Source organism: Drosophila albomicans, chromosome X, assembly GCF_009650485.2.
Source record: "Drosophila albomicans strain 15112-1751.03 chromosome X, ASM965048v2, whole genome shotgun sequence".
Lineage (NCBI taxonomy): Eukaryota > Metazoa > Arthropoda > Insecta > Diptera > Drosophilidae > Drosophila > Drosophila albomicans.
In genome coordinates this window covers 18,817,393-18,837,608 of record NC_047627.2, presented here as the reverse complement: position 1 = coordinate 18,837,608, position 20,216 = coordinate 18,817,393, and the positions used below count along the sequence as shown (strand labels likewise).

The following is a 20,216-nucleotide window of genomic DNA, read 5'->3' as shown; positions in this document are numbered from 1 at the left end:
TTTAGTAAAATGTAAATTTAATTATACTGATGTATGCGTTGACACGCGTCGCATACTTAATTATTTGCGCCGAAAAGTATGCTACGGTTTATTGTATAACATTTAAACGAAAAACTAACAGTTTATTTTAAGAACCAATGCAATAGCAACACAATACCTTAAAAGTAGATCAACATTTGCATAAACACAGATAAAACCTTATGACATTTAACAACTTATATGTAGAAGAGCTTTAACATAGCTATTCAATTAATATCGAGATATTCAAAATGGATGAAACCACACGGTTTACTTTAGTAAAATGTAAATTTAATGTAACTGCTGTATGTGCTGTCACGCGTCGTATACTTAATTATTTGCTAAGTGCCCTGAAAGGTATGCTACACTTTTTTAACGCAGGTTTCATTTGAAAGTAGGATAACTTGCAGTTAATATTTGATTAAGGTTGCAGTTAGTGTCGATTCCTGTTCTGTGTAGTAATCTGTATGAACAGCTTTAACATAGATATTCAATTAACTACTGCAACGGCTGCTGTCTTTATGTCGCTTTTGAACTTTGAACCATACAAAATGCGGCGCCTCAGCAATTGTTTCTTAACGGCCTGCAGGTTTATCTCAATGCTCACATCATCATTCCGCTGTCCGTTAAGTTAGCCTTCGACTGCGACGATTTTGATATTGATATCGATCAATGGCCAAAAATTCGTGTAGCCGAAAGTTTTGTGCTTTTAATTAGAAATCGACTCCTCCGGCAATTCATGTGCAAGTTTTATCTCATGGCTGAGCTGAGCACACGCGGCACATTTTTGCCGTCGCACGGTGAACAGCGAATCGACGGAGCACGGGATGCGCAATCAAAGTTTGTCAACGTTGCCATAAAAGGCAAACTCCCATAGAGTGCCGTGTGTCGTGTGTGTGCAGAGAGACCGCACAATAAATGACATGATGATGATACTTCAATATTAAGCACATACACATGGTCGTGTTTGTGGCTGTTCAAACTTTTCAGTTGCCAATTTAATTGAGCCAAAGTTCGGATAAGTATCAACAAAGTTCGCTCCAGTGGCGAGCACAGAAACTATTCAATTATTGTGCACAGCAGAGGAATTGAAAAACCTTAAGATATTAAATGGTTTACAGCAACTTTAAAGAAGAACTTAATTGCTTTGGCTGCATTTAGTTTCCTGCTATTAATATATATTTCATTTGGCATGGAATTTCATGATGTTTTCATAAGGTATCTTTGTGGCTCTAGTTTCTAGTTTTGTTATTTTTACTGATATTTTCTTTGTGTCGGTAACAATCGCAGTCGGTGCATTTGATGTTGGGTCGGCCATTTTCGTTGGCTTCCCTGTGTGAGTGTTCAAGTTTAACTGCTCCCGTCCGTCTCTCCCTCCCTCTCTCCCTCCCTCTCTCTCATTCTCTCAATTTCAATTAGAAACTTTAACTGCCTCTCACACCAAAAGCAGAGTCTCAGATGTGTTGCTGCTGCTGTTGCTGCCTTTCAAATTGTCGTCAGCAATGGCGAATGGCTTCCACTGCTGCTGCTGCTGCTTCTGTTGCTGCTGTGGCGCCTCAGTTTCTGTCTTGGGTGCAGCAGCTGCTGGCAGCGCATTGCTGTGCGTTTCTTTTACCGTTTTGCAGTCTCAACTGAGATAATAAGAGTAAGAGAGGGCTAGCGAGTAAGTGAAAGAGAGAGAGAGAGAGCAATTTAATTTCTTTTCAGCTGGCATTCGTAGCGTCTTGTGATGAATCTGCAACGACTTGGCAATTCACCAGCAGCATCAACCAAGTTGAATATAACTGCGGCATATATGTATACACACACACACACACACGCATACACACACACACAAAGAGTCGCATATATATGCAGCACACTATTAGAGTAAATCACTTAAGCCGGTTGCAAAATAAGATGAAAAAATAGTAAAGAGCGTAGAAATTCGCACACTGCCAACTGTGGCCTTTTCCCTCAGATAGAGATCTCTAGATAGAGAGACACAGGCACTTGCAACAGCTTAGAATATTGTACTATTCGAAATGACTTATGTACATAATATATATAAATGTATATGTGTTGTATATACACTATACTTGTACAATATGCTTAAGTGCGACTGTTAATATTTTGCGTCTTTGCGTTGAGTGCATTATTCAGCATTGGCTCGAAAGTAGCGCAAGGCTTTGAGGATGCACACGAAATTACGTTAGTATCCTTGGGCTTAAAACGCATGTCAAACGCAGACCACCGCAAATAACTAGAGAAAGAGACACAGAGAGAGAGAGAGCGAGAGACAGAGAGAAAGTGAGGAAGAGACCAATTGCGAATTAGTGGTAGAAAGCCACAACAGATGAAAAGATAACTGGCAAGTAAACTTGCTGCTTACTTGTCGTAAACTGCTTGCTTAAGCGCTTTATTTCCCATTGTGTTTTGGCGACACTTTCGCTCTTAATATGGCAAATATCAGCAGTTGAAGCGAGACAGCTCGATGCGATGCGATAAACACAACAACAACTAGCTACTTTCGACGACTGCGAGATACCTTCTATGCAGCGCAAAAAAGTATGCTACAAAATTGTAGGAATGTTGTGGGAAGTAGGAAACGAAAAAGAAGCAATTCCTGCATTTATCTTATTTGAGTTATAAGCTATTTTTGAAGTCACAAAAAGTATTCTTGCTTACTTTTTAGGCTATTTTGGAGATCTTCAAAAGAATTCTATAACAACTACAATTAATTTTAATATAATTTTTCTTATAATTTTACAAATGCCTCAAACATTAAACAATTAACTACAACAAACTAACCTATTTGACTGCGAGATACTTTCTATGCAGCGCAAAAATGAATGATACAAAAATAAAAGAAATTTCAATGTGCAGTTAGAATCAAGGAAAAAGCAGAAACAACTCTTTTATTTAACTTATATATATTGTAATCCACTTAAAAGCTCTAGAAAAGTATATACAAAGAATTTCAATATGTAGTTGGAAGTAAGAAAAAAGCTGAAGCACCTCTTTTATTTAACTTTAGCTAAGAGACTCAATCCCATTTTAAACAAATGCTTAAATGCTTACTTGTTATTTCACAAACGCTGCGAAAACTTCAAGACAATTGACATCGATGCAGGAAAATGCAATAAGACGAAGAACACATAAACAATTGAAATTGCTAATTGCTCTTCACTTTGAGTTAAGTTAACTTTTGTGTTTTCAAAATAAACTAAAGTTCAATAAAGAGACGACGAACGAAATAATAAATAGTCATTAGCAGCCAAGCGTACAAAGAACTTGAAGTGAAAACTTTAAGAAGCATTTGGCAAAAATGTCAAATGCATGCCAAAAGGATGCAAAAGGCGCCTCGACTGGGTGACTGAATGACTAGATGACTGGATGACATTCAAGTTGTCTTCAATTTTAATAAATTTTCGGATGCATGTAGCAAGCGCGACAGTTGACAGCTACATGAGAACGCGGAGACGATGATGGAGATGCTGGCTGGCGAAGGAGACGGAGACAGAGACAGAGGCGGAAAAGAAAAAGGACAAGAAGCAACGATTCGGTGTCGACATCGACAGCGATGTGGCGTCACTTTGTCCACAATGCTGCACGCTTGACGCAGGCAACAATGTTGCCACATTTGCTGTTGCTGTTACTGTTGCTGGCTGCCGCTATTGTTGCCACAAACTGTTACAGTTAGAGCTGCGTTGCGTTGCGCTGCGCTACGCTCTTCTGCTTGAGTCTTATCTCTATGTGGAGAGGGGGTCACGCCAAGGACAATGCAGCGCCTGTAAGTCTCTCTGTGTGTGTGTGTGTCTGCTTGCGGGCGTCGCTTTATTTATAAGTCGTGACACGCCCATTCTATTGGGCAACCAACGATGCCCACCCATGTGCTCATTTCACACATAGATATTTTTGTACATTTTTCTCTCTCTCTCTCGAAGCGTCAGCGCTATTTATCATTTGGGGTCAGATCTGACGCTCCCTTCCCTTCCTTTCCTTTCTCCCTCCTCTAGCCTCCTGCCGCCCTCTCAAACATTTCACCTGACTGTCAGAGAGACTATCAGGCTGTCATGCCACCCCCCCCGCTTGTCACTCGCTTCCTTGTGCCTTGTCCGACTGTCGGAGTCGTTGTACCGTTTATCAACGATGCTCCAAACAAATTGAGCGTCCAATGCTGTAGCAGCTTTGGCAGCTCTTGATTCCTGATTGTTTGACTAAAATAAATGTGAATGCTACAGTTTTGATAGTCCTCCTCCTCCGGCCACCTCCACCCCGAAACATTTGTTGTGTTGCTCCCATCTCTCTCGAAAATTACGCATACGCAACGTGAAAACTTTTGTGCTGTAAAACTTGCTTGCTTATTGATATCAAATTTGGCATTAAAATTCAGTTATGCTCATATGTAGTTTCCACATGAATTCGCCATGTCATCCAAGTAATCAAATGTCAGACTGTTTCGTGAGTGAGGAAGGGAAAGGAAGGGAAATGACTATGCCAATATCAATTGTCAGTTAACGAGCTTTCAATTTGAGGATCTCTGCTCAAAAAGTTTAAGGCGCTTACCATGCCAAGGCATCTCTTCTCATTTTATTGAAGCATCTCTCGTCCTTCAATTAGTAGCGGAAATATTCAGGCGCTGCTCTAAATTTAAACAGCACTTCAAGTGGCTGCCTGACTGACTGCCTGACTGGCTGGCTAGCAACCAAGGGGACGAAGACATAACCGAATGAATGCTACTATACTATATATTGTATATAGTACAAGTATATAGTATATTTTATTCAGAACGTAACATTCACTCAATGTCGCGCTGGCATCGTTTGGCTTGGCTACAACGTTTTTCTTCATCGCATTTATTTTCGCTTTTTATACCCGCTACCCATAGCGAAGAAGGGTATTCTAATTTTGTGCCTACAGGAAATGTATAAACAGCAGAAAGAGGCATCTCCAAAACTATAAAGTATATTATAAAAGATATCACACAGATCAAGTTTGTTTTAGATTTTTGTCACGCTCACTTTCGCTTTTACAAAACGAATAGCAGGAAATTGAAACTAAAACTAAACTATTTTTGGTCTACATCTTTTCTGAAAATTGTATTTTTGTGGTACATTAATTTAGTATATTTTAGGAATAATACCACACTGCGGGTATCTCACCGTCGATCACACTCGATTGTAAGTTTCTTATTTGATTTTTTCTTTTTTTTTTGGGCCACATTTTGCCCTAATGGCCATAAGAAGCACTCAGCAATCAGGGACGTCGCGAGTGAACGCAATGCGACAATGTAACGACAGGTGTTGCATGCGTGTTGTATGTAGCAGCATGTAGGCAAAAGTGTAGCTATGTGTATATCTTTGCGAATGACATGACATTTGACACAGTTAAGTGTACTTAGTAGCAGCAGCAACAGCAGCAGCAGCAGCGCAGCCTCCACACAGCACAGAGGTGGGAGTTGCCCAAAAATAAGTAGAAAGCGTTGGCATGCATAAAATATTACAATACATCAAAAGGATTGCTAATACAGGTGTGTGTGTGTGTGTGAGTGTGTGTGGGTGTGTTCGCTCTGCTCTCTGTTCGGCACTCGACAGGCAAACTTTAACTTCAACCCCGAATAGCAAAAAGCCAATACTCAATACCCAAAACACAGAGGCAGCAGACTCCCCTGGCATGTCGGGATGACGCTGTCTATCGTCGTTCCGTTTGCCTATCTCTGTGTGGCATCTAGTGACAAGGATGCTGCGCACTTTTGATTTTTAAGCGCCACTTGTTCACCTGTCTGTCTGTGTGCTGAAAATTTGAATATACAAAAGTGCCTTTGGAAGCCAATCGAGCTTATGCCAGAGGGTGTGTGTGTGTGTGCGTTGGGGAGGAGACAGCACAATCAAAATTATTGCTACTCGTGAATGCAAAGCACGCTTATCGTGACCCACTCTATATTGCGTATACGTATACACCCGCAATTATGTTGGCTTAATTCAGCCATTATTAATCGACAATCGTGTAGGAAGCTATTTATTTGGCATTCAAGCATAAAACTCTCGAATGCTTATTAAGCTATTTACTTACCGCAGCACGTTGGATTTATTTATTACGCTCGCCAGGCTCTATTTAGATTAGCCCAACAAAAAAATATAAAATGAAAAGAAAATAAAAATATACATATAATCTTGTCTTAATTTGTACATTCATTCAACATGCAACAGCAATGCTCTTAGCCAAGTGTCCAAGCATATAGACAACAAGTTTCCTTCTTTTATTCAGTTTTTAGTTCGCGACTCTTGGCCTGATTCCCAAAGACAAAGCCAAATGGAAATGGGAATGGGATTGAAATGGGCGCTGACTGCAGTTAGCAAGCGCCCATTGTCCTCTGTCCCCCTTTTTTGACTTCGCAGCACAAACACAAAGCGCAACGCGCTCGCAACTTGTCCTTGAGTGCAGCGCAAATAGAGACAGAAAAAAAAACTAAAAACAAGTGAAGAAAGGGGTAAAGCACGGAAATGCAAATGCCCAAATTATACAAGAGAAATCAAAAATAAATGCAACCGAGTTGAAGCAGCATCGACAGTGAAGATACTCTTCATTTTAATAGCAGCGCAATTGCATCAAACTACTGAACATACCCGATTGGTTTACACCCTCTTTTTACAGGGTATGTGCCTAGGAATTGTTTAGTGTTTTCACTTATTCTTTTGTTTAAATTGTAACAGGCTCGTTTTGCAGCAGAACGCGCCCTTTGCCTTTGCCTTTGCTTTGCCGTCGTCGTCGTCTTCATCATAACTGCAAACAAAGAATAACGAGGCAAACAGTCAAACAAAACTGAAGAACCTGAACTATTTGCACTGCAACTTGCTAAGTGGTCCCCTCTGTATCTCTCTCTCTCTCTCTCTCTCTCTCTCCGCCCTCAACAAAACAAAAAAAAAATATAGTACAATAATAACAAAAGGCACAAGAGTCAACAAACTGCTGAGATCTTGTCTAGGCAGCAACGCATTCATTGTATTTGTTGCTTTGTTGATTTTTACACACAAAAATTCTCATATATGTATAGTACATACATATATGCGAAAATAATATTTATTATATTTCCTTTAGCCAATAAAGAATTTAACCATTTGTGTATACAGTGTTAATATGAATATTTCATGCATACAAATTTTATTAAATTTTTGGTGAAATCGTGTGGAGATTCAGCGTATGCGTAATTTCAGTTAATTTTTTAGCCAATTCATGCGAATCATGCGAATTATTCATGCCATTTTTCTGTGTTGCATTGTGTGTAAATAAGTAATTGAATAATTACGTTTACCTTCGGCGAAAATGCAACCCCTCAATAATTGCATATTTTTGCAAACAGTAAAAAAATTATGCTTGCAATTATTTAGATTATGATTCAATTTGTAGCTGTCAACGCAATGCTGATCAATTTCAAATGGAGAAAAAACATACACACACACAAATGATTAATGAATGCGAATCAAAAAAATGAAAGAAAATTACGTGTATTGTAAAATGCAAAATTCGAAAAAGTGTTCATACTGATTGATTGACAATCAATTTCATTTCCTCGGTTAAACGATAGTTTAACAAGTCAACTTGCAAAGTTCTTGGTAAAAATAATTGTTTTAGTTTTTATACCCGCTATCCCATAAGGTAAAAGGGTACTTCTTATAACTTTATGCCTTCAATAATTGTATTTAGATGGTAGAAGGAGGCATCTCCGACTCTATAAAGTATCTATAATCCTGATCAGTGTTACTTATGGGCATTTGTCCGTATGAAACACTGGATCTCAGATAGAGCTATACTTGTTTTCACACTTGTAACTTTTGCACGCAGATCAAGTTTGTTTTAGACTTTTACCACGCCCACTTTTGCCTCTGCAAATCAAATGGTAAGTTCAATTTTGAAGCGATTATTGATATATAATCATTACGCCTGCAAATTTTATTGCAATCATATAAGAAATGGTGAAGTTATTTAAGAATTTTATATGAAAAAAAGCTTATAATGACTGGGCTTAGTTGATTTGGTTGACAATATAGTATACTTGGTTACTCTATGCTATATTTTTATTGTACTACTTTATAAATACACGAAATATAACCTTCGTAATATTTAAGTATTTTTTCCGTATAACTTAAGATGAGTACCATATGGTTGCTGTATATTTTGAATGTAGTACCATATCGATATATCAAACATAGTCATCGAAATATTTTATAATATTTTCCGCATATTTAAATATCAATACCGAACTGCTGTAGTCGGGTCTTAGTTTCTTTTGTTGACAATCTGGTATATTTTTATTGTAGTAGTATACCAATATATGAAATATAGTCTTCGATATTTTTTAAGATTAATATCAGGGTATCTCACAGTTGAGCACACTCGACTTAAGCTTTCTTACTTGTTTATTATGTATTTTCAAATTGCATTTCTAAAATTAGCACTTTCTAAAATCAGATTTAGCTAATAAGAAATGATTATGATTCCATATATTGAAAATTTCAAAACTAAAATTTGCTAAGAGTTTAATATTGATAGGGAATTGAGAAAAACTAAAAAATTGCTGGCAAAAATAAATTTCTTCATTCATTAATAGCGTTTGTCCAGTTCGAAATGAAATATGATATAAATTTAGCTTGAACTGCTATTGGCTTTTAATACACAATATGAAATACTTGGACTAATCAGCAAGCTTATGGCAACCTGGTCTTCGTCTGCATATTTATGTCGAATATTGAAATTCTTGACATCGTTTTCCTTTCCGCTTTTCCTCTGTGCGTGTGTGTGTGTGTGTGTGGGAGTGTGTTTGGCTTTTTGCTTTGTATGCCAAGCTCTGTTCTTGACGTTATGCACGCTCTTAAGTCAACAATTTTATTGTTTTATTCTTCATTTTTTATGTTGACTTTTTGTGTTGTTGCTTCCGTTGTTGCTGCTGCTGCTGCTGCTGCGGGTTTTTGATATTTTTATTTCTTTTGGCGAGTGCTCGCTTTCAAATTGCAATTAAAAGATGAAAGTACACCGCCGCGTGCTTTGCGCGTCTGTCAAACAATTTCAATTAAAAGTTAATTAACTTAATGAAACGTTTGGCTCGTTTTTGCACTTTGTTGCCTCACACTCACAATCATTCCAGGAGTGTGTGAGGTGGGGTGTTCTTTGGCCTACGCGGCGTATGCGCAATGCACATTCTTAATGCCATCATCACCTTGTGGCGCACTTGATATGGAAAAACTTGTGCATCGAATGCAAGTTTATGCAATTTGCAGCACTCGAATGTCGTTTCAATTGCTACTTAAACATTTCCACAATGATTATTGAATTCTATACGAAATTGCAGGCATTACGTATACGTAATGTGAGCCGCAAAGAAATGCATAAACTGTATGCATGTATATGGCAATTAATTAAAGCGCATTTCACTTGACATTGCACACACACACACACACACATAGGGTCCATAAACAGTTATTTAATGCAGTCTTCAGTCTGCTTCTGTTTCTTTTTCCTTTTCCCCTATTCCTGTTGCTGCTGCTTCGTTTAACCGTTACTTTGTTCTCGCTTGGCCCCTTGCGACGCCTTTGATAAACCTCAACGGGGCATAAAAAGATTTGATGTGCTCTTAATCTTGCTCTGGCTTATGTTTATATGCATATTTATTTTCACACACCCCTTCCGCTCTCCCCCTCTTCTGACTCTTTGCTTTCTTTTCGCCACCTTTTCGCAGCTTCTCTTTGTGTGTGTGCCTGTGTGTGTGTGTGTGTGTTTTTGGCCTCTACTTTCATTCGTAATTAGTTAATGTGCCGCCGTTGTCAGTCGCATTGGCATTATACAGCGCCTAAGCACCGCGACAGTCTGTCAGCCAGTCAGTACCCCCTCTCTCCCCCCTCTCTCCCCCCTCTCCATCCCCATTCCCACCTCATGCTTTGCCTGTTACAAAAGGGAAAAGTCGCTGCTGTTGCTGGAGGAGGTCTATATTATGGCCTATGCAGGGCTTTATAGCAGCTGTCCCATTCGTTATTCAGTTGCCTCTGCAGCACCCAAACACACACAAACACACACACCCCTCCTCTTCTCTCTCACTTTCTGCCTTTCTCCCTTTGGCTGTTTTATGCCAGCATCCGTCCATGTTGCGGGCCAACCTCCCAAAGCTTCCTCAACCGGCTGCTGCCTCAGCTAATGAAGTACATCTACTCGTACACATGCCAGCCTTCAAAGTAAAATTTTCTTCTCATTTTTTTCCATTTTTTTTTTTAGCCGCATTTACACATAAGCACGCACCACACACACACACACATACACACACATTTGCATACATAATACGTGAGAGTGTGTTGGTGTATTTATTTTTTATGTCGCTGCCTCGTTTTTGCTCTCTCTATGTATGTGTGTGTGTGTGTGTGCGCAACAACATTAAAAATGAAGGCGTTTTACGTAGCGTATGCTTAATACATTAAGTATACGCCGCGTTGAGAGCGTGTGCCACAGTCAATCCTCAAAGGTTTTGCGCTGACAAGAAAAGCGGAAAACTCTCTGCTTCTTCTACCGCTGCTGGTTTTTCATGCTGTTTTTTTCTTTCTTTCTTTCTTTTTTTTTTTTGTGCTTTTGCACTTTGCAGGTGAACGTGAGCAACACCTGGACAATGCCACAGGAGGGCCTGAATGTGTTCTATCGCTTCTTTCGTGATCGCATCTCGTGGTTCGAGGCTGACGCCGTTTGCCAGTTCCATCATGCCAATCTGGTGACAGGTAAGCGAAATGAATAGAACAAAAGCTGAGCTGCAGAGTGAGACATGAAACACACAGCATCAGCAGCAGCTAGTTAGCCAACAAAAACAACAAAAATCAAGGTTGGCACGCCAATGCCTTACGCTTATTAGAGACTGCAATATTCAAAAGCAGCTGTAGCAGCAGCAGCAGCAGCAGCTGACAAAGAGGATGTAATGGAATACTAAACGCCAACACAAAATGTGAAATGCAAATAAGCCCAATGACAGCCAAGAACAAAAAGCCAACGCATAGAGATAGAGCAAAGAGCAGAGAGCGTGCAAGGCGGAAGTGTTGCTAGAGAACATTATTGCAAATGTCCGGCAGCTGTCGTTGCTGTTGTTGTTGTTGTGGGGCACAAGTTGCTGCACCTTGACTGGACACTGCGATGCACGGCGCAAATGAATAGAAAGCACTGCAAAATGACATCAGACCCAGACCAAGGGCATTTGGGGTCATGTCCCGTTGTCCGTTGTCCATGTCCATGCTCTATTGTCCGTTGCCGATGCCAATCCCAGTGTCATCTGCATGCGCCTGTCCATAGCTGCATAGCTCATCGTTGTCGTTGTCGTTGTCCTTCTTGTTGTCGTTGTCGCTATAAATCCTTGTGACAAAATACCAACCACTGCAGTGCAGAGATCAGAGTTGAGAGTTGAGAGTTGAGTTCAGAGGATCACAGCAGCAACAGCAACAGCAACAGCAACAACAGCAGCCGCATGGCAAACAGTTCAACTGTGGTCATCCATATCGTATGCACACTGTACGAGCACAACAATGTGTGTTTGCTTCGCAAATAGCAGATATAAATTCTCTGTTAGATATTGTGTGCATATAAATTGTGCATGCCACTCAATGACAATGGCAATTCAAGTTTTGCATATCTCAAAATATGCAAGTGTGTCATTGGGACAACTCTTCCGCTCTCTCTCTCTCTCTCACTCTCTATTCTCTTCTCCCGTTCTCTTACAAAAGTATTCTTTTTGGTATCGAGGGAATACCATTTTGTCTGGCTCCCAGTTTCCGGTTCAAAGTAAAAGAACATAATCTTAGCAACTTTCGCTTCAATATATGTATGTAGATATGGATAGGTCCATGGTCTTGGCCACCCTTAGACAATACACTAAGTATCCCTTTTGCCTGTGTTCTACACACACAACAACGGAAATAACTCTGCGTGTGTGTGTGTGTGTGTGTGTGTATGTGTGTGTGGCAGACAGTGCGCATAAATAAGTTGCAGCAGGCAGCTGAATCCATGGATCCATGTAAATGTGTGAAACAGATGAACAACAAATAACAAGAAGAACTCGGAAAGTACACAGCTAAATAACCACAAGAGTATGACCAAATAAATAAATAGATATATCAAACAGACAAGCGACACAGTTTATACACACTAAAAAGGTGGCTTAACTGGCTCAGATGCCTTAGAAATGTTTTCTTTTCTTTCAACATTGCCATAAAGTACGATAATTAAAAGCAAATAAAATCTAGTTTGCTTGCGAAGAAAATATAGAAGAAAGTTTGCAATTTTATTGCTGCAAAAGATTAAATAGAAAATAATTGTATTAACAAATCTGAAAGAGATTAAAATTTTCTTGCTGAAAACTAAACACACATTTAAAACTAAAACTGGAATTAGAAAATATAAAAAAGATTCAAATTTTTTGCTGAAAATCGAAGCAAAAGATTAAATGTAAAAATTGGATTTAAAAGTGTAGAAGAAATTGAAATATTGGTGCAGAAAAACTAAGAAAAAATTTAAAAAAAAATATTTATATAGAAAAGAGAACTGACTACTAAAAATGTAAAAGTAAAGAAAAAATTGCTGACAAACTAAGCTAAAGTTTAAAAGTAAAAATTGATTAAAAATATAGAATAAATTGCAATTTTGTTTACTGAAGAACTAAGCCAAAATTTAAGAGTAAAAACTGTTATTAAAATTATTTCGGTTTGTTATTTCAAACTTTTAGTTCTATTGCACAAAATTGACGATTGACAAAAAGGATTGAATTACGATGAATTAAAACTTATATGATGTACGAATAGGATTCAAATCTATTATGCTATGTAAATCAAATCTTATATGACATTCGAATAGAATTCAAATTTAATACAAATAGAATTCAATGTTCATTTTCCGACTGCAATGCAAATCAATCACAGGGTATTACATAGTGTCAACACTCTGTTCTCTGTTCTCTGTTGTCCGATTCCGAGTCGGCTTGTGTCTGTCTCTCTCTCTCTCACTCTCTCTCTCAATTTTTTTGGTATGCTGTGTGTGTTACAACAATTTGTGTTGACACAAGCTGGGAGCAGGGACGACCCAGCGATCGGGTTCGAGTTGGCAGCTGGCGTGTTGTTGGATTGCTCAAGGGATAGAGGGAGGATAGAGAGAGAGGGAGTCCCCTCTCGATGGATGTATTTGGGATGTATATTTTTTTTTGTTGCTGGGGGTTTTTTTTTTCTCGTTTTGGTCACTGTCCCAAATATTCAACATGAAAAAACAATGCGCTTGGCAAATTTAATAGAAATATATTCGTATCGTACAAATAAAAACCATTTGTCTCTTTTCCCTTTCCCTTTCTCTTTCTCATTTTCATTCGCTTTTGCTGGCTGTCTGCTTGTGTATTTTATATTGTTGTGTTTGTAACCCTTTTACACATTTCTGTTGTTGTTGTCTTTGTTGTTTTTGCCAGTCGACAACAGTTTTCAATTTGATGCAACGCGCGACCTGCTGAGGGAATTGGATGTGAACGACATCGTTTGGATTGGTCTCATGCGACCGCAGAACTCGGATCATTTTATGTGGTCGTAAGTACAGTAGCAACACCCTAAATGCGACACCCTAACCCAACACAGCCAACCATTGAACAGCAACAACGACAACAACAAGCAAAACAAGAGCAATAAACAGCAAATATTGTGTTGTAATTGTTTTGTTTGTGTTGTTCATGAACACACACATGTGCATGTGTGTATGTGTATTTATGGTCTGACATTATAGTTGCGAGTACGTGCATATTAACGGACTAACGGTCTAACCGTTCGCTCGTTAAGAGCAAGTAACGAGCTCTTCAATCGAATAATCGACACGATTAACATATCAAATGCAACGACTGAATTTCCAACAACAACAACATGTCCGAAATGTCTTCAATTCTTTGACGGACACAAACACAAATACAAAAACAAAAGCTAAACGTTAAAGTTGAACACGAAAAGCAATTAAATTTATTTTTTATTTGCGAGTAATGCGAGTTTAACGTGACATTTAGTGTGCGATAATAACTGGCGCCGTTAACGTTTTTATTTGTATTTATTTTTTTAATACTCGCACACGCAATTCAATTGCAAAATCATTTGTCCATTAGCCAAGGTCTTCCCGGACAGACGTAGATGCATTCGCTTTGGCTTTCAATGAGCCTAATCAAGTCTGCTTATGTATTACAGTTCTACAGAATATGTATTTGATGTAAATTTAATTACTTCTTTTATATAAAATAAAATAATTTTCATAAATATTAAATCATTTGCAATAAAATAACAAGATGAATTTGTCTGATTGTTAACCCAAATTTATATTTGCCTTTAAATAACAAGAATTTTCTTAAATAAATTGGATTATTAAGTATTATAATTAACCAGTTGCCATCTGCATTTAATCAAAACAATTGCGTATACCACACGTTTAAAATTTGTCCATCAGTCAATGTTTTCGTTGTCTACTAAAGGTATAGCTACGTTAAATAAGGCACAGGTTTAAAACTCATAATATCTTAAAAAAAAAAGAATATATTCGGTGTAAAGGTTTCACGAATTGAACTTTTTCCATTACAAAATTTTTTCGAGTAAGGAAAGTCTACCCAGTTTAACTTTGCTTTATCTTTTATCATGCAATATGAATTGAATTAGTTTTCGTAAATGAATTTATCCACTTATTTTGCCTTTAATGAGCCACTGATTTGAAATTCACATTGTGGTAAAATACCAAATACAATTTTATATTAAATTCATCAAAGCGACTTTACAGAATGTTCATAAATATTAAATCATTTGCAGCGCAATTTATTATGCCATATGCTATTGAATTTCACTTTCTAAGCTGCTTGACAACAGAGTATTAATAATGTTTTCCTTTTTGCTTTGGCTTTAATAATGGCTTACAAATAAGATTATTTTTGTTGTTGTATTTTTTTTGTGATGAGAACTTTAAACACATAGAATATGAAATCATGTAACTATTGCTTGGCAGCAACTCACGTCCCTTGGTTGCGGATACCGGCTATTGGGCCGAATCGTTGCCCCTCATGGATGCTCCGCTGTGCGCTGTCATCGATCCCATACGCGACTATCGATGGCACGCACTGCGTTGTGGCGGACCGGAAACCGCTTCGTTCCTCTGCGAGATGCCCGGTAAGTTTTTGTGGATTCCCAAAGGGATCAACGATGGCAGCTAAGAGAATCTATTTCCGTTTGACTACACACACTCGCACACACACACATACACACAGTTCCTAGCTGGGCCGACGCTTGCATATTGAAGGAGATGCCCAATCTGACGATGCAGTATATGGCGGACACGGCGAGCATTGAGCTGATCCGGAACTGCCAGGAGGAGGGACTCTTGCGACACACTTGTCGCGGCAAGGAGGTAATCACGAAGGCGAAGCGCACTTTTATATCATCTCTTTGTATACCCGCTACCTATAGGGTAGAAGGGTATTATAAATTTGTGGCTCCACGAAAAAAAGGCAGAAAGACGAATCTCCGATTCTATAAAGTATTTATATTCTTCATCAGCGTCAACAGCCGAGACTATTTAGCCATGTTCATCTGTCTGTATGAAACACTGAATCTCAGAGACTATTAAATATACTATAGTATTTCTGATTCCTGAAAACTTGGTTGCGATCAGATATGGTCAAAAACGCTTCCTTACTACGGGTCTTAGTTTCTTTGGTTGACAATCTGGTATATTTTGCACTTTATGGTATATCTTGAATATAGTAAGTCGGTATAATATATACACTATATCAACCAATTATAGCATTTGGTATATTTTTTGTAGTATTTTTTATATATATTAATATAGTATATTTTAAAATATATACCGCACTGTTTTGCGTCTATTCACAATATTTTATTTCATAAACCTTAAAAAGCCTTTGGTACATTTTTAGTATTTTTGAGTATATAAATATGGTATTATATTTTAAAATGAATTTTTGCTTTTATTCACATGGTAGCGGGTATATCACAGTCGAGCACACTCGACTGTAACTTTGTTACATAACTTGCCTTTGTTTGTCTTTTGATAGGATCGTGAACGTGCCATTCGTGAGCTGATCTGCCCGAAGGAACGTCTGGAGGCGCAACGCATCAATGACATCACCAACTCGCACTTCAAGTCGCTGCAAATCATCAACAACATACGCACCGACAACAACGAGAACAACGACATCGAACTGTTGCCCCTGGTGCCCAATTACGGAGGCAGTGCCCTCAAGCTTGAGGTGGCCACCGCAGCTCCAGCTCCAGCTGCCGCAGGAGAACACTTCAGCCTCGACAAGCTAATGCTGGCCGATGGCCCAGTGGCACACTATCATATACCGGATGAGGTGCCGATGCCGGTCAAGAAATCGGCCAAGAAGGTGAATGCACACGATTATCAGGCCAAGAAGTTGAAGCAGCAACAGCAACAGGAGAAGCAACTGCTGCTGGAGAAACAGTTGCAGATGGAGAAGCAACAGCAGCAACAACAGCAGCAACAGGAGCAGGAGGAGAAGCCATTGTCGTATCTGGACATGATGATGGGCGACCAGCCGGCGTTGAGTGAGGAGCAATTGCCGGAGGATGTCAGCGACAGCGATGTGTCCAATGAGATACTCGAGGCGTTGCCGCACAAGAAGAAGACATTGCCACAGGATTTGCGCACGATGGCGCCAATACCGGAGGAAACATTGGCAACCACAACAACAGTTGCACCTTTGCCAACCACTAAGAAAGCAATAGCTACCAAGAAGACAACAACAACAACTACAACTACTACAACAACAGCTGCACCGCCAACAACAACCGAGACAGCGCCGGCAACAACAACAGCAGCAACAACTGTAACTACAACTACAATTGCAGCGCCAGTAACAACACCAGCAGCAGCAACCACTACAGCAGCAGGAGCAATTGCATCCACAACCGAAGCAGCAAGTGTCACAACAACAACAACAGCAGCAACAACTGTAGGCATCAGCAGCAGCAGCAACACACCAGCGGCAACGACAACAACCAAATCAACGGCGCCATTAACGACAGCAACAACAAAAGCAACCACTGAAATCAACATAATGTCATCAACAAGCAAAACAACAACATCGACATCGCCATCGACAACAACAACAACAACTACAACTACAACAGCAGCACCAGCGACAACAACAACGGAAACGGAGGCGGTAGCAACTACAGTTGTCGCCAACTCTAACAGCAACATCAACATGAATCCGGCGCCGACAACAGCAGCAACAGCAGCAGCAATGCCGATAGCAACGTCGACGGTCAGCATCGCACATCCGATACATCCGGCACAGCAGCAACGCGTTGATGAGCTGCTGCTACCCCAGCATCCACACATTAAGGAAACGGCGGACAATTCGCATTTCATACCACCAATGTTGCTAGTCAAGTCACACTATGTGCCGCCAGCCAAACACGGCGAGCACTCGGAGCACTTGGAGCATGGCGAACATGTTGAGCATGGCGAGCACAAGTTGGAGCACAAGCTGGAGCACGTAGAGCACATTACAACAACTCCGTTGCCGGTGACAACAACCGTGAAGATAGCGGCAACAACAACAACCGCTAAGCCAGCAACAACATCAACAATCACAGCAACAACAACAACGGCAGCAGTAAGAGAGTCTGAAATGTCAACATCGAGTGGCATCAATGTTGCTGGTGTGACAGCAACAGCAGCGCCATCATCACCAACAATAACAACAACAACAGCAGCAACAACAACCATTGCCAGTAGCACATCAGCAACAACAGCAACGCCAAAATTGCTGACCACTGAGATGCCTCATCTGCCTTCAACGACCACAACAAAACAACCAGCCACATCTAATGAAAATAGTTCAAATGCAACCACAGCAGCAGCAGCAGTCTCAACAACATCAACAGCAGCACCAACAACAACATCATCAGCAGCAGCAGCTTCAACTCAAATGAAAACTGATACCAAGAAGCGAGTGCAAAGCGAAGAGTCAGAGTCAGAGCCAGAGGCGGAGGTGGCTGCTGCTGCTGCGGCTGCAGCTGCCACTGATAGTGATGCTACTGATGATGATGATAATGATGAAATTGATGCAAGAGGCGCCACAACAGCACGACACAACTTCCTACAGGAGGAAACTGAGGCGCCATTTAAGCCAAATCGACGACGCTCGCTAACAAAACCGGAAACTGTTAGCTATTTCAAGAAGATCTTGGGCTAAACTGTAACTGAACCAACCGACTTTTACAGTTAGCACACATTTCCGTTAGCAGCAGCAGCAACATCGACACCAACAACAACAACTGAAGGCCCTTTCCGCTTCCCCACTATCACTCTCTCTCTCTTTCTCTCTCTGTCTCTTGTTTTCTCTTGCTCTCGCCCTCTCTTTGGTAATTGGTGTGCAGAAATCAAAGCTGCAATGCCAATAAATTGAATCAGTTGATGTCGCTGCCTGATTCGACTTCCCAATCCCAATCAGATTCAGATTCACATTCCCAGCAAACGTCATCATCAGCAGCAACATCAAACATCATCATCACCGACATCGTCATCGTCATCGTCGTCATCACCGTCATTCACATGCTGGCCAAAGTTTGTAAAACTTGGCTCCACGAAATGATTCCCCTTCGATCGGAAACTCAAGCTGTTAGTCAACGCCAAGCGGAAACGCAAAGCAGCCAAAGAAAACTCAAGCTCATCGAGAGTGGAAAGTGGAGAGTGAAGAGTGTAGAGTGTAGAACGTAGAACGTAGAGTGTAGAGAGATGGCAAAGACAACAACGGTGGCAGGAGAGTTTCAGTTCCAGTTGGGCGCACCAAATATGTCAATTTTTCAGCACAACCCACAAAATAACCAACCACACACACACACACACACACACACACATACACACACCAGAGAAAGGGAGCGGAAAAATTCAGGCGAAAGTCTTGTCAAAGTAAGTAGAAAAAGCAGCAGTAAAATGTTTGATGGAGAGTGTGGGAAAAGAAGCAAGCAAGAGAAGCGAGTGTCAGTAGAAGCAGAGAGAGAGAGAGAGAGAGAATTGCAGAGGCCAAATCTAAAGTATGATAAATACAAAAGTGTGTTTACAGAGCTAGCAAACTACACACATAAGCAGGAGAGTCTGTTTCAAATTTCGCTTACATTTACCATTTACCTTTTACTACCCATCTATTTGCGATTTACCTTTACCTATTGCCAATAGCACGGTTGATACTCCACAGTCGACAGTCGACGCTCGACGGTTGTCAGTTGGCCATTTGTGTGTGGCAGCCAAGCACTTAGTTGGCCACAATTCAAAATGTTGCACTCGAGTAGTCGATAGTAGTTTTCATATTCATACGACGAGCACTCAGCGTACTCAGTACTCATAAACATGGCGCCAGCCATTCAGTATTAAAACACACAAGTATTATATTCAACTATAACTTCAATTTCAATTTGAACTTTTTGCAACGGAATGCGAAACAGGCCTCGGTATAATACAAATATTGATAAAACCAAAAAAAAAAAAAAAATAAAAAAAAAAACATAAACAAAATTGATGTATGCAACAATTATGAAATAGTTCATATTGTTTTTTTTTTTTTTGTCCAAACAAACAAAAAGAAATACAAAATAGTGATTATATATAAATCTATATGTATATGAATGTACTCGCATGTAAGACAAGGTTTTCGAAGGTTGGCATCGTTAATAATAATAATAATATGATACGAATAACATGCAGCACGCGCACAGTAAATGGATTTTAGGCCAAGCGATCGTAACGTATTTACTTAAGATTAAGATTAACACACGCACACACACACACACCCCTCGGAAAAGATCTCGCAAGAAAAGTCCCCAAAATCCACATTCTGACCTTAAGAAAACCCTAGAAAATTATGTACTCACAAAAGTATGAAATGAAAGTAAATGAATGGAAACGAGAAGTAAACAAGGCGAAGCAAACAATCAGTTTGCAAGTTTTTTTGCGGTAATGAAAGTCAATGCGAACAATGTGGACAGAGCAAAAATAGTCTATGCGTAAATAGTATAAATATAAACCAAAAATAAATTATTAAATATGAATAAAACCCCATTCAAAAAAATTAATAAAAAAAAACGAAGCACAAGTTTCTTATTTATGAAGGAAAGCGAATTTTATTTCCAACAAATCTTGGTAAGCATTGT

At 39.6% G+C, this 20,216-nt stretch overlaps 2 protein-coding genes across 2 annotated transcripts in view; both read left to right on the top strand.

Annotated features, from left to right (window-relative positions):
• Positions 1 to 18,339, top strand: part of LOC117569550 (mucin-5AC) — a 28,652-nt gene extending 10,313 nt beyond the window's left edge. Inside the window, exons 3-7 of the mRNA XM_034250761.2 lie at positions 10,625 to 10,754; positions 13,469 to 13,583; positions 15,025 to 15,185; positions 15,284 to 15,423; positions 16,091 to 18,339. Coding sequence (XP_034106652.1) covers positions 10,625 to 10,754; positions 13,469 to 13,583; positions 15,025 to 15,185; positions 15,284 to 15,423; positions 16,091 to 18,262 — 2,718 coding nt within the window. The 3' untranslated portion in view covers positions 18,263 to 18,339. The remainder of the gene's footprint in view (positions 1 to 10,624; positions 10,755 to 13,468; positions 13,584 to 15,024; positions 15,186 to 15,283; positions 15,424 to 16,090) is intronic.
• LOC117578361 (V-type proton ATPase subunit D 2) overlaps positions 7,680 to 20,216 on the top strand; it is a 127,123-nt gene continuing 114,586 nt past the window's right edge. The window contains exon 1 of the mRNA XM_052007751.1: positions 7,680 to 7,683. The gene's annotated coding sequence lies outside the window, so the exon portion shown is untranslated. The remainder of the gene's footprint in view (positions 7,684 to 20,216) is intronic.